Source organism: Lagenorhynchus albirostris, chromosome X (assembly GCF_949774975.1).
Source record: "Lagenorhynchus albirostris chromosome X, mLagAlb1.1, whole genome shotgun sequence".
Taxonomy (NCBI): Eukaryota; Metazoa; Chordata; class Mammalia; order Artiodactyla; family Delphinidae; genus Lagenorhynchus; species Lagenorhynchus albirostris.
In genome coordinates this window covers 121,334,880-121,354,719 of record NC_083116.1, presented here as the reverse complement: position 1 = coordinate 121,354,719, position 19,840 = coordinate 121,334,880, and the positions used below count along the sequence as shown (strand labels likewise).

Genomic DNA, 19,840 nt, shown 5'->3' with positions numbered 1-19,840 from the left:
GGAGAGGGAAGGGGGGGAAGGACAATATAAAGGTAGGGGAATAAGAGGTACAAACTATTATGTTTAAAATAAGCTACAAGGATATATTATACAACACAGGGAATACAGCCAATATTTTATAATAACTGGAAATGGAGTACAACCTTTAAAATTGTGAATCACTGTATTGTACACCTGTAACTTATATAATATTGTACATCAACTATACTTCAACAAAATAATAATTACTAAAGTGTACATATAAAGAACTGTTCTTCCAAGCCACCTGGCATCCAATGATGCTGAATTATCTCCAGAGAAGATAAACAATTTACATTATTTTCCTGGGTCTCCAAATGGCAGTCCTCAAGTTGGTCACTCCCCTTACTCATTGGATCTGCCCCAATCAACTATGACCACTTCCCCAAAATCTAACCCACCATCAAAAGTGTGCCACCATTGAGACCATTAAAACAAATGAGCTCCAGGTTTCCCTATCCCTTTCCTGTGCTGGCAGAAGAAAATAGGTGGGAGAAATGGCATTCTCCACATCCCTTCCATGCCCACCACCAGTTCAACGTTCCCTGTGGTTTTAAGCACCAACACCCAACAAATCAACCATACCATTAAATGACATTGACTGCACCACCTCCAACAGGAAGAGGTAAGGAACAGAGATGGAGCCAGAGTGCGTGCGTTCAAATACTGGCCTTGCCACTTCCTGGCTCTGGGACCTCAGTGGTCATATCTGTGAAATGGTGAGAATTACACTGGTTGATGCAGGTAAAGCACTTAGATCACTGCCCACACATAGTAAGTAAGGACTCAGTAAAGGTTTCATATATGTCTCATATACATAGGAACATATATGTGCATATACATATATTTGCGTGTAATAGATATGTATGTTATACACGTGTATATACACGCATGTCTGTCTACAGGTGCGTATGTTACATTTAACATATATTCATTTTATGAGTCTATGTATGTATATATGTATCTGTATATCTCCATTTCTTGACTGATATACATCTACGTTGTGATTTTTTTTGAAAACCAAGTAGATTCATAAAAACAAAGTGCCCTTCTGTTCCAAGTCCAAAACCTTGTCAAAGCTTAATCTCCTGCATTTGTAATATACCTAATAATTAAGTGCATCTGCCTCTTACATGTCCCCTAAGGGGCTCGGAAAGGCCCAGCAGGGTTTTCAGCTGCTGTGGACCAACCTCAGGGGCGGGAGGCAGCTGTGGGTACAGAGCAGACAAGGCGTCCAAGGCAGCCGTCTCTAGACCTGCCTCACGAGGCTTATGACTATATTTTTATTTTCTCAGTGACCAAGGGCGCTGATTTGAGCCATCAGAGAGAAAAAAAAAAGATGCTAATACAGAAAGACAAACACACTCTGCCGAAGAAAGATTTCTGCGCAGGCAGGAATGGACGAAAGGGATGCTCACAATTGAAGCAGTACTCTTTCCCACACTGCCCCCAAGGCACTGGAATGGCTATTTACAAAAGGGGGAGGGCCGCATGGGCAGCGACATGTTTATATCACCCACGTGGATACAGAAGGCACCGATGCATCTACATCAATTGTTACTCCCCACTTCCCCAGGACTTGAAATGTTCCGAAGCCTCGTCATTGGCAAAACAGTCAACTGGAGAGACTCTGAGCGGTCAACAGCTGCTACAAAGCCCACTCTACAAAGGATCCACAAAGGATCCACAAAGGAACCAAAAGCTCCCAGGCACCCACTCCAGGCTGTCGCCTGCAAAATAATGCAGCTTTCTGTGCTGCTAAAGTTAGTTTACAAAGAACACATATTTGTTTATTAATTCGTGTGTGTGTTTTAAGGAGGTTCCATCTTCAAAAAATAAATAAAATCAGGTAGCCGACTGGCTATCATGGGACCTCTGTGACAGCAGAAGGGAGAGAGCAATCGACTGAAATATTCCAATCCCCTGGTAGAGACTCAAGCGAAAAGTGGGCACGCGGCCTCAACAACAGGCAGCCGACTGAAGACACCCCGTATACTACCCAAGTACAATTCAGCCCTGAGTCCCTCAAGTCTCTCGACAGGATGTTAAGATTGTTTCACTCAGGTAAACGTGGCAAGGACGTATGTAAGCCATTCTGCAATATTCAAATTTTTAGTGGTGGAAATTGAAAGTATCTTTAGTGCTTTATAGTAATAACCTCTGGCATTTCTCCCAACAACTCCTGTGATCAAGTCATTCGCTGAAATGCCAGTCAAACGAGGAGTGACTCACTGGACATGAGCAAGTTACTTGCAGAGATTCTTACGGCAATCACACTGTAGATATTTTTAAACCAAGTAAGCACAGCCTGCCATTTTAAGTACAAAGTCACCATGGCAACGATAACATAGACCCTATCTCCTCTACCCTCAAAATAAGTTGTCACAGGTAACAAAATTATAGAAATAATTAAATGAAGCATTCCATTTAAGACTAAACTATATAAGAGATTAGAATTCGGCAGCCATTCAAGCAACACCTTAATTAATGTTCAGGTTCCTGTGATGGTGTCACCAGGCTTCTAAAGAAAGAAGCATCATGTAACAGTGATGTTTCATTATGTCATTACAGTTACTGACATCACTGATGGTTTATCTGGTAACGCAACTTGTGGTTTCGATCGGCTTTATGACCAGCCATCTCTATTTCTCTCCTAATTGCATTAAACTATCAGTGATGATTTGCTACATTCAGAAAATGCCCTTCGGCGAAGGTCTGAGTGTGCCGAGCTGAATATGTTTCAGCCGGATGTCCACTTGCAAAAGCAGCAACATTCAGATGTAACAAAATCTGAAATCTGTTCATACTGTCATTACAATAGCCAGTTACTTTGTGAAAGAAGAGAGAAATGTCCCCTATATGGTAATATATGTGGTAGGCACGCAGAGCAGAATTGGCACCGTCCTATCATCAGAAGAAAATCCTTTTCTGAATACATTTCTGTTGTTCTCTTTTCATCTTATCATAATTTCTCTGCTCACAGGTCCATCTCTCCCACCAGACTGCAGACTCCTCCTCAAAGGCCAAGGACTCTCTTATTCACCACCATAGTTCTTGCAGTTAGAGCTGCCCTTGGGCAATGAAAGTGTGCAATGAAATTTGGGAAGCTGGCTGGTCAAAGAAGCTATGTCTCACATGATGCCTCTGACGAGGCCAACAAAAGCAGTCGCATCACAGCAAAGAACTACCGTGGACGTTCAGAGCTTGGGCTCAGCTGGACCAATCTCCTTCCTTCCCAGGCAGCATGGCATCTGACTGTGACAAGGACCAAACGGTAGCCCTTCTCTGTAACATTATAGAGACATTTCCTCATGAGAATGGAAGCACACACAACTCCCAGTTACCTGGGCAGATGAGCTACAGTGGGGCAAATCTTTCTTTCCTCCCTTGATTTACTTACTTGGAGAAGCTGTCTCAACGCTTCAATTTCGGGGAAGGGCCAAGAGAGGCCAAACCTTTTATCACAGAGATTTCAACTAATAGTACACCAGTATGGCGGACAGCACAAACGGGGATCAGGCCAATGGACTGGAGGCGGGGGCAGAAGGCAGGAAGGAGAGAGTTTCTTCATTGGCCAACATGTGGCTCTAGGGTTTCTGTTCGATAATATTTTCATGATGAAACACCTGCTTCCAAATACAAGGATAAGGACTATAATAAACAGGGTTCGGATGGCTTGCTGTTTCATATTAGGATAAATTCTCAATGCTAGGAAACTAAGATAGAGATTTCCCCATTGTTCACTTCATCCTCAAAGAGCAATTTTATATTTCAAGTAATGTTCGGGAATGCTGAGCAGGGAAAAATTACAAAAGAATAAGACTTTCCAACAACCTGTGGAGAAGCCTCAGTATGAGGAATTATACTGGACTTTTCTCATGAACATATCAAAGGTGCACGGGTTGCAAACGCACAGTAAGAGATATAAATATGTCTAGGAATAACTCAACTGTATGGACATAAAAACCTGACCCTTACCTGGAAATGACCACATTTTTAGCAGTTTCAGCTAAAAATATGGAGGACAAACGTTCCTACAAATATCAGCTATCGTGAATTTGCTGCGCCAATATTAAACCACCGAGAAGCATTCATTAAATTTAAGTGAAATAACGGACCAAACATAACTCAAGAGCTTCATACATCTCCTGCTTAACAATTACCCAGACAGGTGTATCACACACCTAAAGGGAACGCAGCACACAAATCCACATTTACAGGGTAGATAAACTGGGGGACGATTCTTTGCTTTGCCGAATGAGCTGCTGAAGGACGGCAGTAGTTGGTTTTTAGGTGTCTGTGAGGGAAACCCCAGCTTTGGGGCTGAGACACTTAAAGCCACAGTCCACGGAAGACTCATCAGAATGAGGTTTTAGTTGCATCTGCAAAGTTTCAGAGAAAAAATAAACGGGCACTTTTTTTCTCACTGCAATTCCAGGCTAGAAAAAGTCCCTTGGGAGGAAATATTTAGGCCACTACCTTCTTTTTAGCTTCCTGGGCTATATTAGACTGAACCATATGAAAATGCCATACTGTATGCCCCCAAATGGCCAAATATTTTCCATTTCAAGTGTCTCAACTTAGTATCTTCACCAAGGTTGGGGAAATACGCTACTTAACCCGGCCACTGTACTATTCATTAGCAGCTCTTAGAAGAAAATAAAATGGTTAAATCTACTGCTTGAAACTGAATGGTGAATGAAAAACTAATTGTTCACTGCAATGTTCCATGCTGTCTTCTTTTGTTACAGGAATATTTGCAAGTTTGCTAGACAGAGGCTGAAATAATAAACAAAACCGTTCAGGCAAAAAGAATTTTCTGAAGCTGATTATGATTTGGTTTTAGATCATACACACTATCATTGTTTGTTTCCTTCTTATCATAAAGAAGGCCTTGGGCTTCCCTGGTAGCGCAGTGGTTGAGAGTCCGCCTGCTGATGCAGGGGACGCGGGTTCGTGCCCCGGTCCGGGAAGACCCCACATGCCGCGGAGCGGCTGGGCCCGTGAGCCATGGCCGCTGAGCCTGCGCGTCCGGAGCCTGTGCTCTGCAACGGGAGAGGCCACGACAGTGAGAGGCCCACGTACCGGAAAAAAAAAGTAACAAGAACTTAACTTTCATGTCTAAATATAGACTTCAATTTTTAAAAATTTTTAAAATATTTTTTATTGAAGTATAGTTGATTTACAATGTTGTGTTAGTTTCTGCTGTACAGCAAAGTGATTCAGTTACACATATATATTCTTTTTTTAATATTCTTGTCCATTATGGTTTCTTACAGGATACTGAATGGTTCTCTGTGCTATACAGTAGGACCTTGTGGTGTATCTGTTTTATACACAGTAATTAGTATCTGCTAACCCGAAACTCCTAATTTATCCCTCCCCCACCCCCTTTCCCCTTTGGTAACCATAAGTTTGTTTTCTATTAGACTTCAATTTTAAATTCCAGAGTTTCTACAATGAGAGACCACTCAAAGACAAAAACATGTAACAAAAAGAAGTGAATTTTAAGAAGGGATTCTTATGACTGGGGCGTTTCAGGATTACTCAAATCTAAACGTATAGAAGTCTGTGTGTGCATCGCGGGGGCAGGGGAGAGGGTTGGCAGGGGATGGTGTCCTGGGACAGCAGGCATGTGTGGAAATTGTCCAGTCTCGTTCTGGCCATCATCATCATTAATAGTAAGGGGGTAACTGCACTCTATTAAAAACTGCATTTCCAAAGATGTGTTCTAGGAGAATTTACATTTGTGATTTCTGTTGCCTCCAAATAAATAAATAAAAGTTTGAGGCCTTGTGGAGGACTAAGAATATTTCTGTCAAGTGATGGGTAACAGCCACACATGTAATCTCATTTGACAGCTGAATAAATCGCTTTCCGGAATAAATCAAGCTTGCACCCCAGCCTGATGTTGGTCTCCTCTCAGCAGGGTGAGCAGCTACGTAAAAACATTCCAGGAAAAGTTTTCCATTAAAGCACTTTGGGAAACCAGGTAATCTTGAATCGACCAAGCAAAGTTCATTTTCATGAGTGACACTGCCAAACGTGGAAGTGACACTCCTACAGAAGAGGCGTGGTTAAATCACTCCAGGGTAACCTTAGCTGCATCGCCGTAAGATATGAGTAGAAGCCTGGCTTGCTTTCTTTCTCTTTCAACTGAGAGTTTGCATCTTGAATGTAAACTTGGTCTTTGCAGTGGAGCAAATAGGGCCATATTTTTCTTTTAGGAGAAATCTGCATTTTAACATATTGAGGGTTATATTTTCTTAACTTATTATAATATATCAAGGGTTGGTTTAAGTAAGAGTACCTCACTTCACTTCTTATGACCAGGCTGGTAGACGATAATTCAGAATCAGCTCTCCCTACAGCCTCTATTAATGTGAACCATTTTGTACATTCAGATGCAATTTGCCACAGGTCTGTGGAAGGAAAACATGACATTCCATGGAATTAGTTCTGACCCGGACTGATTTACTTTTTCTCTTTAGAAAAGCCATAGAAAACTATGAGGGACCTTCACTAGATTTTTTTTTTTTTTAAGGTGTGCAAAAACATTACTGGGGGATGAAAAAGAAGATCTGATTGTGTGAAAAGATGCACCATGTATGCAAATGGACGGTTCAATACAGTGAACACACTATCATGAAAATTATTCTATAAATTCACTGTAATCCCACTCAAAATCCTAACAGGGACGTTTGTGGAGAACATCAAAGGCTGATTCCAAAATCACAAAACGAAGAATATCTCTGACACTTTGAAAGAAGAACACGAGGAGAAAACTTCCAGGAGATATCCCAGCTTATTTTAAATCTATACTCATTACGACAGCACAATCTTAGCAGATGGATGGCAAAATAGAGCAAGAGAACAGAATGGAGTCCAGAGATGTATGCATAGGTACAGTAGAGAAATGTAATACACAAGAGATCATATATAAAAATCAGTGGGGAAAGGAGGAAATATTAAGTATGTGGTGGTTTCTGTATAGGAAATGTAAAATATAAATAGATTTCTACATCATACTATACCAAAAAACTAAAATCCCAATGGAATTAAGACTGAAAACTGAAAAGCACAGGTTTTCTTCTTTTTTTTATGCAACACTTTTTTAAAATTGAAGCGTAGCTGATTTACAGTGTTGTGTTAGTTTCAGGTGTACAGCACAGTGATTCAGTTATATATATATATATATATGTGTATCTGTATGTGTGTGTGTATATATTCTTTTTCAGATTCTTTTCCCTTATAGGTGACTACAAAATTTTGAGTATAGTTCCCTGTGCTATACAGTAGGTCTCTGAAAAGCATGCTTTAAAAGAGACTATATAGAAGAACATCTTCATGACCTTGGAGATAGGAACAATTTTAAAACAAGGCTACAATAAAAGGCACAAATCATAGAAGAATAAAGGAAAAGACTGATAATTAGAGCTTTATTATAATAAAAAATATTCAGCACAACAAAAGATGTGCTCAACAAAATTAAAAGATAAGCCACAGAGAGAAAGATGATACTGACAACACATTTAACTAAGGGTTATTGTCTAGAATGTATAAAGAATTGCTACAAATCAATAGAAAAAAATAAATAAGGATATAAATGAAAGAGAAAACCCAAATAGCCAATAACCTACCAAAAAGTTTCAACCTCTCCAGGGAAATTCATATAAAAAACAATGAAATACCACTTCATACCTATCAGGTTCTTGAAAAAATTAAAAACGGTGAGAACACCAGATGCTGGAGAAGATTTGGAGAAACTAGAATGCTCACACACTCCTGCGGGGGAGTGTAAGTTGTCACCACGACTTGGGAAGCAGTGGTGACACTACACAATTTAAAGCCAGCTCCACGTGATGACAAAGCATTCATTCTGCTGACTATGTAACCGAGCAGGACCCTATGGGGCCTTCCTGCGACAGACCCCTCCCCCCAAGTCCTCTGCTTTGGCTCCTCTCGGAAGTAACCTAGATAACAGTACCTGATGCACATTTCCTGAGTTATTTTACAGATGTGTAAACCCCCCACTAAAAGGAAGATGTTAACTGCTTGATGCCCATGAGCACATAGCCCCCAGGCCTCCTGTAGCCTAAGGACCGGTAATATTAACCCCTGTGACACGGCCCTGTTCCCTCACCATCAGTCAATCAGAGAACTGTGCGAGAGCTGATCACATACCCTGGGACTCCCCTCCCTCACCTTGCCTTTTAAAAATGCTTCACTGAAACCCACTGGAGAGTTCGGGTCTTTTGAGCTCTAGCTGTCCCAGACTCCTTGCCTGCTGCTCTGCAATAAATGCTGCACTTTCCTTCACCACAACCCAGGGCCAGTAGATTGGCTTTATTGTGCCCAGGCGAGAGGACCCAAGTTTGGTTCGGTAACAACTATATCAGGACTTCAGTCAGTAAGATAACAAAAATCCTCATTGAAGGAATGAAGGCAGATTATTACTAAGTCCCAACAATGCAAGAAGAAAAGGTAATTTAGCAAAAACAGTTTTGTATCTATTTCTAAGAGTTTTCAGGAGGATAACCAGAGATCATCCCAGGCCTTCAACCCTTTTTCCAAACCTGCACTACACCTGGAACACCCACTTAACTAACAGTTCACTAACTACTGTTAATTCAGACAATTCCTAAAACTCTATCTTCTTCAAGAAACTGGGAGGAGGTCTTAACATCTGTTACATCCTTATACCCTGAAGCCAGAAATTATTCGTAATGATCGTATCCTGAACAAATACACATCAACAGCTTCCTCTTTATTCACAAACCCTCATGATGTATTTTTCCATTTCCGAGGTGGCTAGTGAGGGTACCTTATCTTTATAATCCCGTCATCTGTAAGCTTTTTCATGTACCCATCTCATCTCCCATCAATTATTTTCAAAGTCCTTCTCACACCTGCTGTGTCAATGTTTTGTTTTGTCTTGTTTTTGCGGTACGCGGGCCTCTCACCGCTGGGGCCCCTCCCGTTGCGGAGCACAGGCTCCGGACGCGCAGGCTCAGCGGCCATGACTCACGGGCCCAGCCGCTCCGCGGCATGTGGGATCTTCCCGGACCGGGGCACGAACCCGCGTCCCCTGCATCGGCAGGCGGACTCTCAACCACTGCGCCACCAGGGAAGCCCCCTGTGTCGATGTTTTCTACTTAAAACAGAGGGTAGGAAACCAGTGGTTGATGTATTCCCTAGCACAGCTCTACACATGAAGGCATTTAATAAATGCTTTTAACCATAATGATTTAGAAACAGGTCTATTTTCCAGACAGAAAACATCACTGAGTTTTTAAATAATGTTATTCATGTTGATCAAAAGCTGCCAGACCTAAGAGTTCATCCTGTATGATTCCATTTATATAAAGAGCACAAACTGGCCAAAGTATGCTGGCAGAAATTAGGAATGATTACCCTTGCTTGTGGCTGCCTGAAGTGGAGCTTGCAGGGGATTTCTGAGGGGCTGGTAATATTCTGCTTCTTAATTTATATACTGGTTAAGTTTGCAAACATTTATCAAGCTGTATGCTTACGATCTGCCCACTTTTTATGTGTATATTATACTTCAATACCGAAAGTGATTTTTATAATATTTGTGCCTCTTGCAAAACATCTAAAATTATCTGTGACAAAATATCATTATATAATAGAGCTCAAAACAGTTTTTGGTAATCCAGGGCAGTGGCTTTGCAAAATGACAGTAATTCGTGGAGTGAAAACTCATCTCTTTAATGTTCTGAATTCTGCTTTACTTAACTGTGGATACTGTCAGACTATTCCACAGGAGAAAACTAAAAAGAAAATGTAACATAGACAGCTGCATCAAATAAGGTCATCCTAAGGGTGTGAGTTTCTTTGCTAATTACATCTCCATTCTTCGCTCATTGTGTGAAGGAACAGACGCCTGAATTTAAGCTGCCATTTTAAAAGCCTCCATTTAAACATTCTTTTCAGGGAGTCGTGAAACACCACAGTCCGAAACCTAAAAGGGTGACCTGATACACACACAAAATAGCAGATTTTGTAGCCTGCTTCTGACTTTCACTTCCAAGGTTCCTGCTCTTTGTACACTAGAACTATTTTGCAAGGGTGCTCAGATCCCTCAGAAAACACCAATTTAACGTCTCCATCTGAGGGCAGGGAGATCAATGGCTGTTCAAAAAGGATCTCTGTGAGCAAGAAGGGGGAAAATCAGTCCCTTTAACTCTTGCGTTTCTCAAACACACGGAAAAATGTAAAGAAGTCATTACTACAGACCCTAAGGATGAAACAGTGTTCAGGAGGTTGCCTTAAAGGTTTAATCTGGGCAGATTTGATTATAGCTAAGGAGATGAATTCTAAATTTGGAAAGGCCATCAAGGTAATTAAGGATGTTAAGAAACGTGACTAGATCCTTGAGATCTTTCTACTTAATGAAGAGAACAAAGGATAATGAAACCAACTTTAGCAAGCAAAACGAACTTCACATAGATTCAGTTCTTTCAGAGATAAAGCATCCTGAACATCAGAACAATTTACCAAGGAAAGCCAGACACTCTGTGTTTGCTCTCACTGTTGAGATGGTTTAGGTACCATTTTACTCCAAAGAGTGAATTAGGTGGTCTGCAAGGCTCCCCACTGTATCTCCAGATTCTCTGATGATGTTGAAAAAAGGTTTAAAAAAAAAAACAAAAACTTCCTTTAACTTGAAAAATCAAGTATCCCTTTCGGAAGGATAACATCTTTTGAACCAGAGATTTTTCTGTTCTGTAGGTGTGTTTTCAATGATGCCATTACTCAGATTTTATAATATTGTGAAACACAAAAGGTTTTCAATTCCTCTTACTTGAAAGCAGTGGCTCTCAATATGGGGTGATTTTGCCCCCCAGGAGTTGTTATTTGGCAATGCCTGGAGGCAGTTTCCGTTGTCACAACTTGGGGAGCGTTACTGGCATGTAGTGGGTAGAGGCCAGGAATGCTGCTAAATGTCCTACACTGCACAGGACAGTCCCTCACAACAAAGAATCGTCCAGCTCAAAATGTCAAAAGTGCTGAGGCTGAGAAACACTGATCTAAAAGTACACTTGAAAGGGAAGGAAAGAAGACTTCTTTTGTCTCAGTATCTGTCTCCAGTTGCTCCGAAGAGGAAAACAGAATTTAACAGTCCTACACAAAACAAACACACAAGCAGATACTAAGCAATAACTCTCATGCAAGATCGTTTACAACAGATCTTGTCAAACCAAGTTCAAATACACGAGTTATAGAGCCATTAAGAGTAAAATTCAAAAGATCAGGTTTAGATACTTTGTCCTTCAGCAGATTCTGTTTTTAACCAAGCAAATTTTACTTCTAGACAGTAAAATCCTATTTTTTGATTACAAGAAAAGTACTCCTTTTTAATTAAGTGATCAGCTCATCTATCAGATGTAGGTATCAGATGTAATATCAACCTACTAAAATAAATTTTAAAATAAATGACCAAGACTGATCAAGAAAAATAAACAGAATACAAATTACCTACATCACTAGGAATGAACAGGGGAACATCACTACAGATCCTACAGACAACAGGATTAGGTAGATAATACAAAAATATTATGAACAACTTTATATCAATAGAGCTAATAACTTAGATAAAATGAAGAAGTCCTTGAAAAACACAACTTATCAAAACTGAAACAAAGAGAAACAGGAAATCTGAACAGTACTCTCTCTGTTAAAGAAATACAATTCATCGTTTAAAACATTTCCACAAAGAAAACTCCAGACCCAGATAGCTTCACTGGTGAATTCTTTCAAATATTTAAGGAAGAAATAATGACACTTTCAAAATAATCAAATGTATAAACAGGCAAGAACTGGGTTTCCTTTCAATGCCTAACCCCTCTGGAGTCGCACCAAAGAGACTCTTTCCATCCCCAAAAGGCTCACACTTCCTTCCTTCTCCACTTTATCTTTTGAAAGGTAGGAGGCAATAGATTATAAATATTCTTGCAAGATGCACCTATGTGTGCCCATGTGTAATCAATTAAAGCATTACTCTTCATCCAGTCTTCCAGTGCCCCTCCCCCCATCTTTTTTTTTTTTTTTTCCTTTCCTACTTTTCCCCACACCCAGTCTCTGCTACGGCCAGGCCAGTCTCTTCAGGATCCCACCAGTAAACCTTGCTCACTCCTACCTCTCTTCCACGCGTACCCTAATCCTTTCCACCCTTCTCAACACAACTCAAATACAAGTCTCCCCCAGAAGCTTCCTACAAGCTACCCGAGTCTGGGTTTCTTTTATCTCCTCGGGTAGATTGTCACTTCTCTCCAGCTGTCACTTCCCTGCTTAAAATCCCTTTGTGATTCTCTGTGACCAACAGGGTAACGATCAAATTCTTTCCTAGCTTTTCACTATCTGGCCTGGCCTCTCCTCTAGCCTCAGCTCTCCCCACTCGCCCACGTTCAGGCCATGCCCACCACCTCAACTTACCCATGCAGGGGTCTCTGCCACACCTCCTGCTCTTGCACATCTGTAGCCAGGGCCTGGGATGTCCTCTCCCGGACACTGACTCTTGTCATCCCATTCATCCTTCAAGACTCAGATCAAGGATAACCACCCTCCCCAGAAAATCCCTCTCAGAAATACCACCCCACCCTTTTTTTCTCCCTCAGACAGAGGAAATTATTCGACAGGACCTTGTACTTCTATTATAACTGTTTATCTGCATCTGCAAAATAACTGCGGTGATCTGAGGACAGGACTGGGTTTTGTTTTTTTATTTTTGCTTCAAGACTTAGCACAGTACCTCGCTCATCTGAGTAGGGCTCTGAACACTTGTTGAGTGAGCAGATGTCTTATATTCCCAAAAGCCTTCACGGTGATGGCCATGTGACAGGAACTCAAACACTCAGAGACTGGTACATGCTTGTTGCGTGGCACTGTGGTAGGTATTCATTTAACCCAATTACACAAGCTGAGAATGAAAACTCAAGACCGTTGTTGCCTTTCAATCCTCAGGGCAATAATGAATTTCACTGAACCAAAATGTTTCACTCCAAGCTTTTTTGCACTTCAAAAATCTTGACAAGGAAGTACTTGTCACCAGAGAAAAATATTTTATAACATTAAAAGAAAAAAGCTAAAGGCAAAATTCAGTAATGAAATAACATTCACACTGTTCTTTAAATTGTTTCTGTGTCTGTATATGCCTACAGCAATCAATTTGCTTTTTTTAAAAATAAAATTACTTATTTTTGACTGCACTGGGTCTTGTTGCTGCACACGGGCTTTTCTCTAGTTGCAGCGAGCGGGGTCTACTCTTCATTGTGGTGCGCGGGCTTCTCATTGCAGTGGCTTCTCGTTGCGGAGCGCACGCTCTAGGCACACAGGCTTCAGCAGTTGTGGCGCACGGGCTTAGCTGCTCCGCGGCATGTGGGATCTTCCCAGACCAGGGATTGAACCCGTGTCCCCTGCATTGGCAGGCAGATTCTTAACCACTGCACCACCAGGGAAGTCCCCAATTTACTTCTAAAGTGACTTCAAGCTCTGAAATTCTGTTACTCTGTGCAAATCTGTGCTCAACGTATTAATGTTATTAAAGAATAATTACTGTCATTTGCCCTATTTAATTGTCTAGTTTATCACAGTTTGCCATAATTTTATATACTTTGAAATCTGTACACTTATAACATAGACAAACCTTAATAAAATGCATCTTATATGATAAAACCCTTATCCCTTCAACAAATATTTGTGGAGTAGCTACAATACGTCAATTATTTGAATGAACACTGGGATAAAACAACGGGTAAAGCAATCTTTGTTCTTGACAAATTTGACATTTGAACAGAAAAGCCATATTATAAACGCTAACAAGCCAGCTAATAGTAACCAGAAAAATCATGTTAAAGTTATTAAATGGATGACATTGGCTGAAGATACAGTAAGAGCTCTCTTACCAATGTTCACCTAATGGACCCACCCAATTACCCCATACTCTCTATTCTTTTTGTAAACCATAATGACCATCGCCCACAGAACTTGGTTTCTAGGCTATTCTCCAAGACATCTATGTACTACTTCATCCACCAGCTGAACTGTGTACCTCAGAAGAGTCTATTTACTCTCAAATCTGTTTACGCCAGTTGTACTTGTTACTAGAATTATGAAATTTAACTAGGTGTTACACAAACTAATAAAATGAGTGCCAAAAGAAAGAGTTTTTACTTCTCTGAAAACCAAGTTGAATGGCTTTGAAATGCCTTAAAAGATGAGTCACTTGGAGAAACAGTCGCTAGAATAAGTATGGGCAATTTTAAAGGTTTAAGGGGAGTGGGGTTGGTGACCTAAAAGGATGCTGCACACAGATTGGCTCTCACTCTAAAAGCATCGAACTGGAAATCAAAAGCCATTGAATTCTGGCTGTGATTTATACACAACGAAGACTTTGAGGGCTCACACTCAAAGACCTTGACTTTCCAACAAAATTCCGGTGAATTAATGTTTAAAATTAAATGAAATGTGTAAGATACATATATGGTACTTTTAATGATTCACCACTTTGGCATTTTCAATAAACCATCTAACTGGTTGACCCCGGATGCAGCAGATAAGGATGTCCTCTAAGAACCCCTTAGAGGGGTCAAGTGGTTTGGGCAAGTGTTTTGCTGGAGCAAAAAAATAATTTCCAAGTAATTAATTACTTCCTGTTTGTCACAAACAGTACTCTGTGCTATTGGACTAGAGGTTTATTCAAAATTTCAGTCCACATCCCAAGACTTGAAGGGCGCTCTCTCCTGGACCCGAAGGTGGGCTGTTACTAGGTCTTAACACTCCGAGGGAGGGAGGCTAGCCCATTCTGGGACTACTTCCTGCCCAGCTATTCCTTAAGGTACCATTCCTTCGTCTCCAGCTGCATCTGAATTCCTGAGCAAACTTCCAGAAGCAAATGTTGTATGTGTGGGTCCTCAGTGTACGTGCTTCCTTCTGACTCTGGCCTCTGAAGATGGCCTGGGCCCTGTGTGTAGAATCAAGAAAGGCTCTCCAGTGGCATGGACTTACACATACTACCAAAATAGATAGCTAGTGGGAAGCAGCCGCATAGCACAGGGAGATCAGCTCGGTGCTCTGTGACCACCTAGAGGGGTGGGATAGGGACGCTGGGAGGGAGACGCAAGAGGGAGGAGATATGCGGATATATGAATATGTATAGCTGATTCACTTCGTTATAAAGCAGAAACTAACACACCATTGTAAAGCAACTGTACTCCAATAAAGATGTTAAAAATATATATAAAAAATTTAAAAAAAAAGAACGGCTCTCTGGAGCGGTCAGCTCTAAAAAGAGGGCAGGAAAAGTCAAAGCTGGAGGCCCTAAAGAGGGTGAACACTTCCTCCACCAGTCTCCTTGGAGGAGGGCCAGCTGTCCTATTGGCGGGCACGTCAAGATGCCAGCATTCAACGCAACTACCAGTGATGCCTGTGATGCTGGCTTCATGAAAACAAAGTGTTTAAATAATTAGGGAGCTGTTTTCTCATGTTTTTCAAGCCTAACATGACCCTCTCATTTCTTTTTTCTAAATTACATCCTTTTAGATCTGTAAGGGCCCAAAGAAATGATTTCATCAAACCCTTTTATTGTGCAGTAAACCGAGCTTAAGAAGACAAAATGATTTACCCAAAATCACATGGTAAGTTCGTGGAATTGCTGGGCCAGGCACCCGGGCCTCGGACTTGGTCTGCTTTCCCTCTATTTCCTGGCCCTGGGGACCGCCAGCACCAGCGCCACCCAAGCGCTTGCTAGACCCCACCCAGGCCCAGAGTACCAGACACTGCTTTCTGCAGAAGATTACCAGATGACTTGTATGCACGTTACAGTTAAAGAACTGCTCTCAACCAGTTTTTTTTTAATGCTATTTAGTGAAATGATTGACTGTGTTTAAATTCATAATCCTCATAAAAACTTCCCTATCACAACCACAGATCAAAACAACTATTTAGCTGTTTTGCTGTATCTGATCATTTCACATATAATTTTCATTTAAAATTACAGGCAACTAAGGAAACAAACTCGGCACTTCTCTCTGGATACACGATCCATATCAAAGCTGGGTGGATAGTCTACAAATGCCTCTTAAGAGGTTACTGCAGGGAATCCAATTAGTTGGTATGTCTCCAGGCCGATGAAGAAGTAACGGACTCAAAATTCTATTAGGCAACCTGAGTTCCCATCAGAGTAACAGTGACAGAGACAGAGAGACAGAGACAGAGAGAGACAGAGAGAGACAGAGAGAGACAGAGAGAGACAGAGAGAGACAGAGAGAGACAGAGAGAGACAGAGAGAGCGAGCAAGCGCGCGAGAGTGCGAGCTCGGGGCAAGTGGGAGCACACACGTGCACAATGGGCAAATGTGGAACACTTCAGCCAGTGAAATCATTAGCTTCAACTGATTCATTTAGGTGTTGTACAGCATACAAAAAGTACATCGACATCTTCCCACTGTGCAAAACAACCAACGGCACTGAATAGTCAAACACACTTCAAACATCAATTGGCTCATTGCATTTACATGAAATGTCCAGAATAGACAAGTGCATAGAGACGGAAAGTAGATTAGTGGTTGCTAGGGGTTGGGGGGTGGGGAGAACGGGGAGGGACTTCTAATGGGTACAGGGTTTCTTTTTGGGGTGATGACAATGATAGCTAGTGGCAGTGGTTGCACAACTCGAATATACTAAAAAATCACTGACTTTGCGCACTTAAATGTGTGAATTACATGGTATGTGAATTCTATCTCAACAAAGCCATAAAAAAAAGTCAACTGGCTCAACAATTTTTGAAAAACATGTTTTCTTTTAAGATGCATTGAAAGATAAATCTGCATGCACCACCACTGCTCATTATTTTCTTTGTCAACTTAAAGATTTTGAATACCTTAAAATTTGAGTCCAAAGGGACTTTCATCAGTTATTTCCACAAACCTCACCCATTTTACCAGTAAATTAACTGATACCACATTAAGGAAGTGACTTGTATAAGAACCAAAGTCCCCGCCAGTGGACAAATGGTCAGAGTTTTCCCAGCGTTAAATCATTTCAATTACAACATTCATCAGGGTATGTTCGGTAATTAAATACATCTGGAAAAATAAAACCAGTTCACGGCCCTGTGGTGTATTTACTAAGAACCTACCAAAGGAAATCAGTATGTTTCCCTTCTGACGTGAGGGGACCTTTTGTGTTTTTTTTAATGTAAAAACTAAGAACTAAAGCCAAGGAGACTGCCAGAACCAGTGAGGTATGCACAAATTAACATAAATTGGTAATTGAAGTGTAGAAGCGATAATTGTCTCAGACACAAGGTACTTCCTTGAGAACAGGCCTCTGGTTTGGGCATTTGCTTCATGAGTACGGCATGGAACTTCCACACCTACTTAAAAATAAAGCCCGCCCCAATGAAGACCAGGGTATTGAGAAAGCCGTTCCCAAGAAGGTCCCCAAGTGGTAATTCGACGCTCAATTTCTAACCCGAACGAATCCGAATGCCTATCTTTAATAAACAAAAAACAGCAACAAAAAAAACCCCAGAGTTAACTTATTTCAGGAAAATTAGTTAATGCTTTCCTCAAGCCTGCACTTCTGTGTAACTTCAACATGTCTGTGCCAAGCACTGCCCAAACAGTTACAGGCTGTGACCACTCAGTGCGGGCATTAAGTAGGAACCAGAGATACAGGTCATGCAATTCTGCCCTTTCTAGAAGGATCTTAACCTATCTCATACCTAACTTTTTGGTAAGAAATTGTCCTGTTGGATTTGGGGGGCCTTATTTCCTTTCTGATTTTGATCACCTAGTAAATTTTTAAAAATAAACCAAAAAAAAAAAGGTTTAACTCTTAAAATTCTTTGAGCTTTCTTTTAAATGCGAAATAATGTGCCCTCCTTACTAACCCTCACCGAAATGTTAATCGATACAAAATTACCACCTACACAATCAATAGCACAGGGAATGTAGCAGGCGGGTAGGGGGCCGGGGGCTCCGCAAGGAATTCCCGAGCCCTCCCCAGGGGCCGCAATGGTTAAACGCACTGACTCCCTCATTAGGAATACTTCTGAGGGGCTCCTGAGTCTTGTAGCTTTTGTGGCGCTTGTGGCTGGAGTCTGTCTGCCACTAGAGAAGGATAACAAGAGCAGGGAAAGAAAACCCTTTCCCAGGCACATTTCCAGGGGTGCAGCGGAAAAAGCTTGATTTCCAACGCACTCTTTACGAGTTTTCCGAGCGATACAGCGTCCCCATTTAACGACATGTTGCTGACAGCAGGATTTCGGGGGTATCAGGAGGTGACAGACAGAATCCTACAGCCGCCTGTTATCTGCCCCGGGCCAGGTGGGAGGTTTTCAACCCCCCGAGCTCGGCTTTTTCACCCTGAGTAGTCGATCCCCCAACTGCATCGAAACCCGCGGGGCACATCGTCTCCACCTGCTCCCAGGTCATTATTTTGATAGTTGAAACGGGAGACAAAGAGGCTCACCCTCAGTCCCATCCTGTCCCTCTCCCTCCCACCTTCCTGGTCTCAAGGGTCATGGTTCCCAAACGAGCTCTCGGAAGACCCCAGGGTTGGGGAACTGGGCGTTGGCTTCAGGTGGGTTTAAGGCGAACAGGACCCCGGCACGGTGGGACCGGATCGGACTCGGAGCTCGGACGACAGGAGGGCGTCCCGGGAAAAGGGCAAGAAGCTACTCTCTCCCACCCCCTGAAAATAAAACCGGAGCCGCAGCCCGGGACGCTCCGTCCGCGCCCTGGGCTCCCCCTCCCGGGGTTCCCTCTCTTCCCCTCCCGCGAGCCGCACGCCCTCGGGCGCAGCCGAGCGCCGCCGGGGTGGGGACGCCCCCGAGATAGGGCGGGGACGCGCACCTGGGCGTTCGGGACACCTGCGCCGCGCCCCTCCCACCTCCGCACCCCACCCTCCCACCCGGGCCGGGTCGCGGAGGTGCCCGCAGGAGGCCCCACCTGAGCGGGGGCGGGGCGGGGGCGCGAGGCCGTGGCCGTGTTAGTGGCGGTGGCGCGGGGCCAGCGCGTTGGCTTACCCATGGCTGGAGACGGGCGGGAGGCGCGGGCTGCCGGCGCTCGGGCTCCCCGGGGACGGGCAGAGCCGGTGGCACAAGTTTGCAGGTCCGGCGGGCACGTGCGCGGGCGGGCGGGCTGCGCTGGGCTGCTGGGCTGGCTGCTGGTCCTCGCTCCGGGCCGGGGTGGGAGCGCGGCGCGGCTCCGCCTGCACTGGGGGCCGGCCGCGCCGAGAGGGGCCCTGACGTCAGCGCCGGGGGCTTTGTGCGCCCGCAGCCGGGGCCCCAACCGGGCAGCGCGCGCGCCGAGGCGGCGGCGAAGCTTGCGGCTTCCTCTGGGACCCCCGAGCAAGGGCCAAGGGGCGCGGAAACCGGAAAAGCCAGCGGGGGGATGGGGAGAGAGGGGAGCGGGCTGCCAGGATCTCGGAGGCGCCGATCCGCGTCCCAGAAGAGAACTATTACAGCTGGAGGGGCCTTTGCCGTCCTAGTCATCACCCATTGTGCAGATAAAGAAACCGAGGCCGGAGGCACTGCTCCAAGGACTCCCTGTGTTTGAGCAGCCTTGACCCAACCCACAGTCCCGGAACCTTTTGTTCACGCGGGGGCTACTTAATTCGGTGGGTCTCCACCCTGGTTGTACATTAGAATCAGCTGGGGAGCTTTTGAAACCCGATTTCATCTGGGCCTCAGCGGGCGGGATCGAGGCATTCGTGCCCCAGAAGGTGCCCAGGTGATTCCAATGTGCGGCCAAGGTCGTCAACACTGACTTGTGGGTAACAAATGGCTTAGAAGGGCA

The 19,840-nt window shown here is 43.3% G+C and overlaps 1 protein-coding gene across 1 annotated transcript in view; it reads right to left on the bottom strand.

Annotated features, from left to right (window-relative positions):
• The window catches only part of GPM6B (glycoprotein M6B), a 155,098-nt gene extending 135,886 nt beyond the window's left edge, over positions 1–19,212 (bottom strand). The window contains exon 1 of the mRNA XM_060137221.1: positions 19,069–19,212. Within this exon, the coding sequence (XP_059993204.1) occupies positions 19,069–19,072 (4 nt within the window). The 5' untranslated portion in view covers positions 19,073–19,212. The remainder of the gene's footprint in view (positions 1–19,068) is intronic.
• Positions 19,213–19,840: the final 628 nt, after the last annotated feature.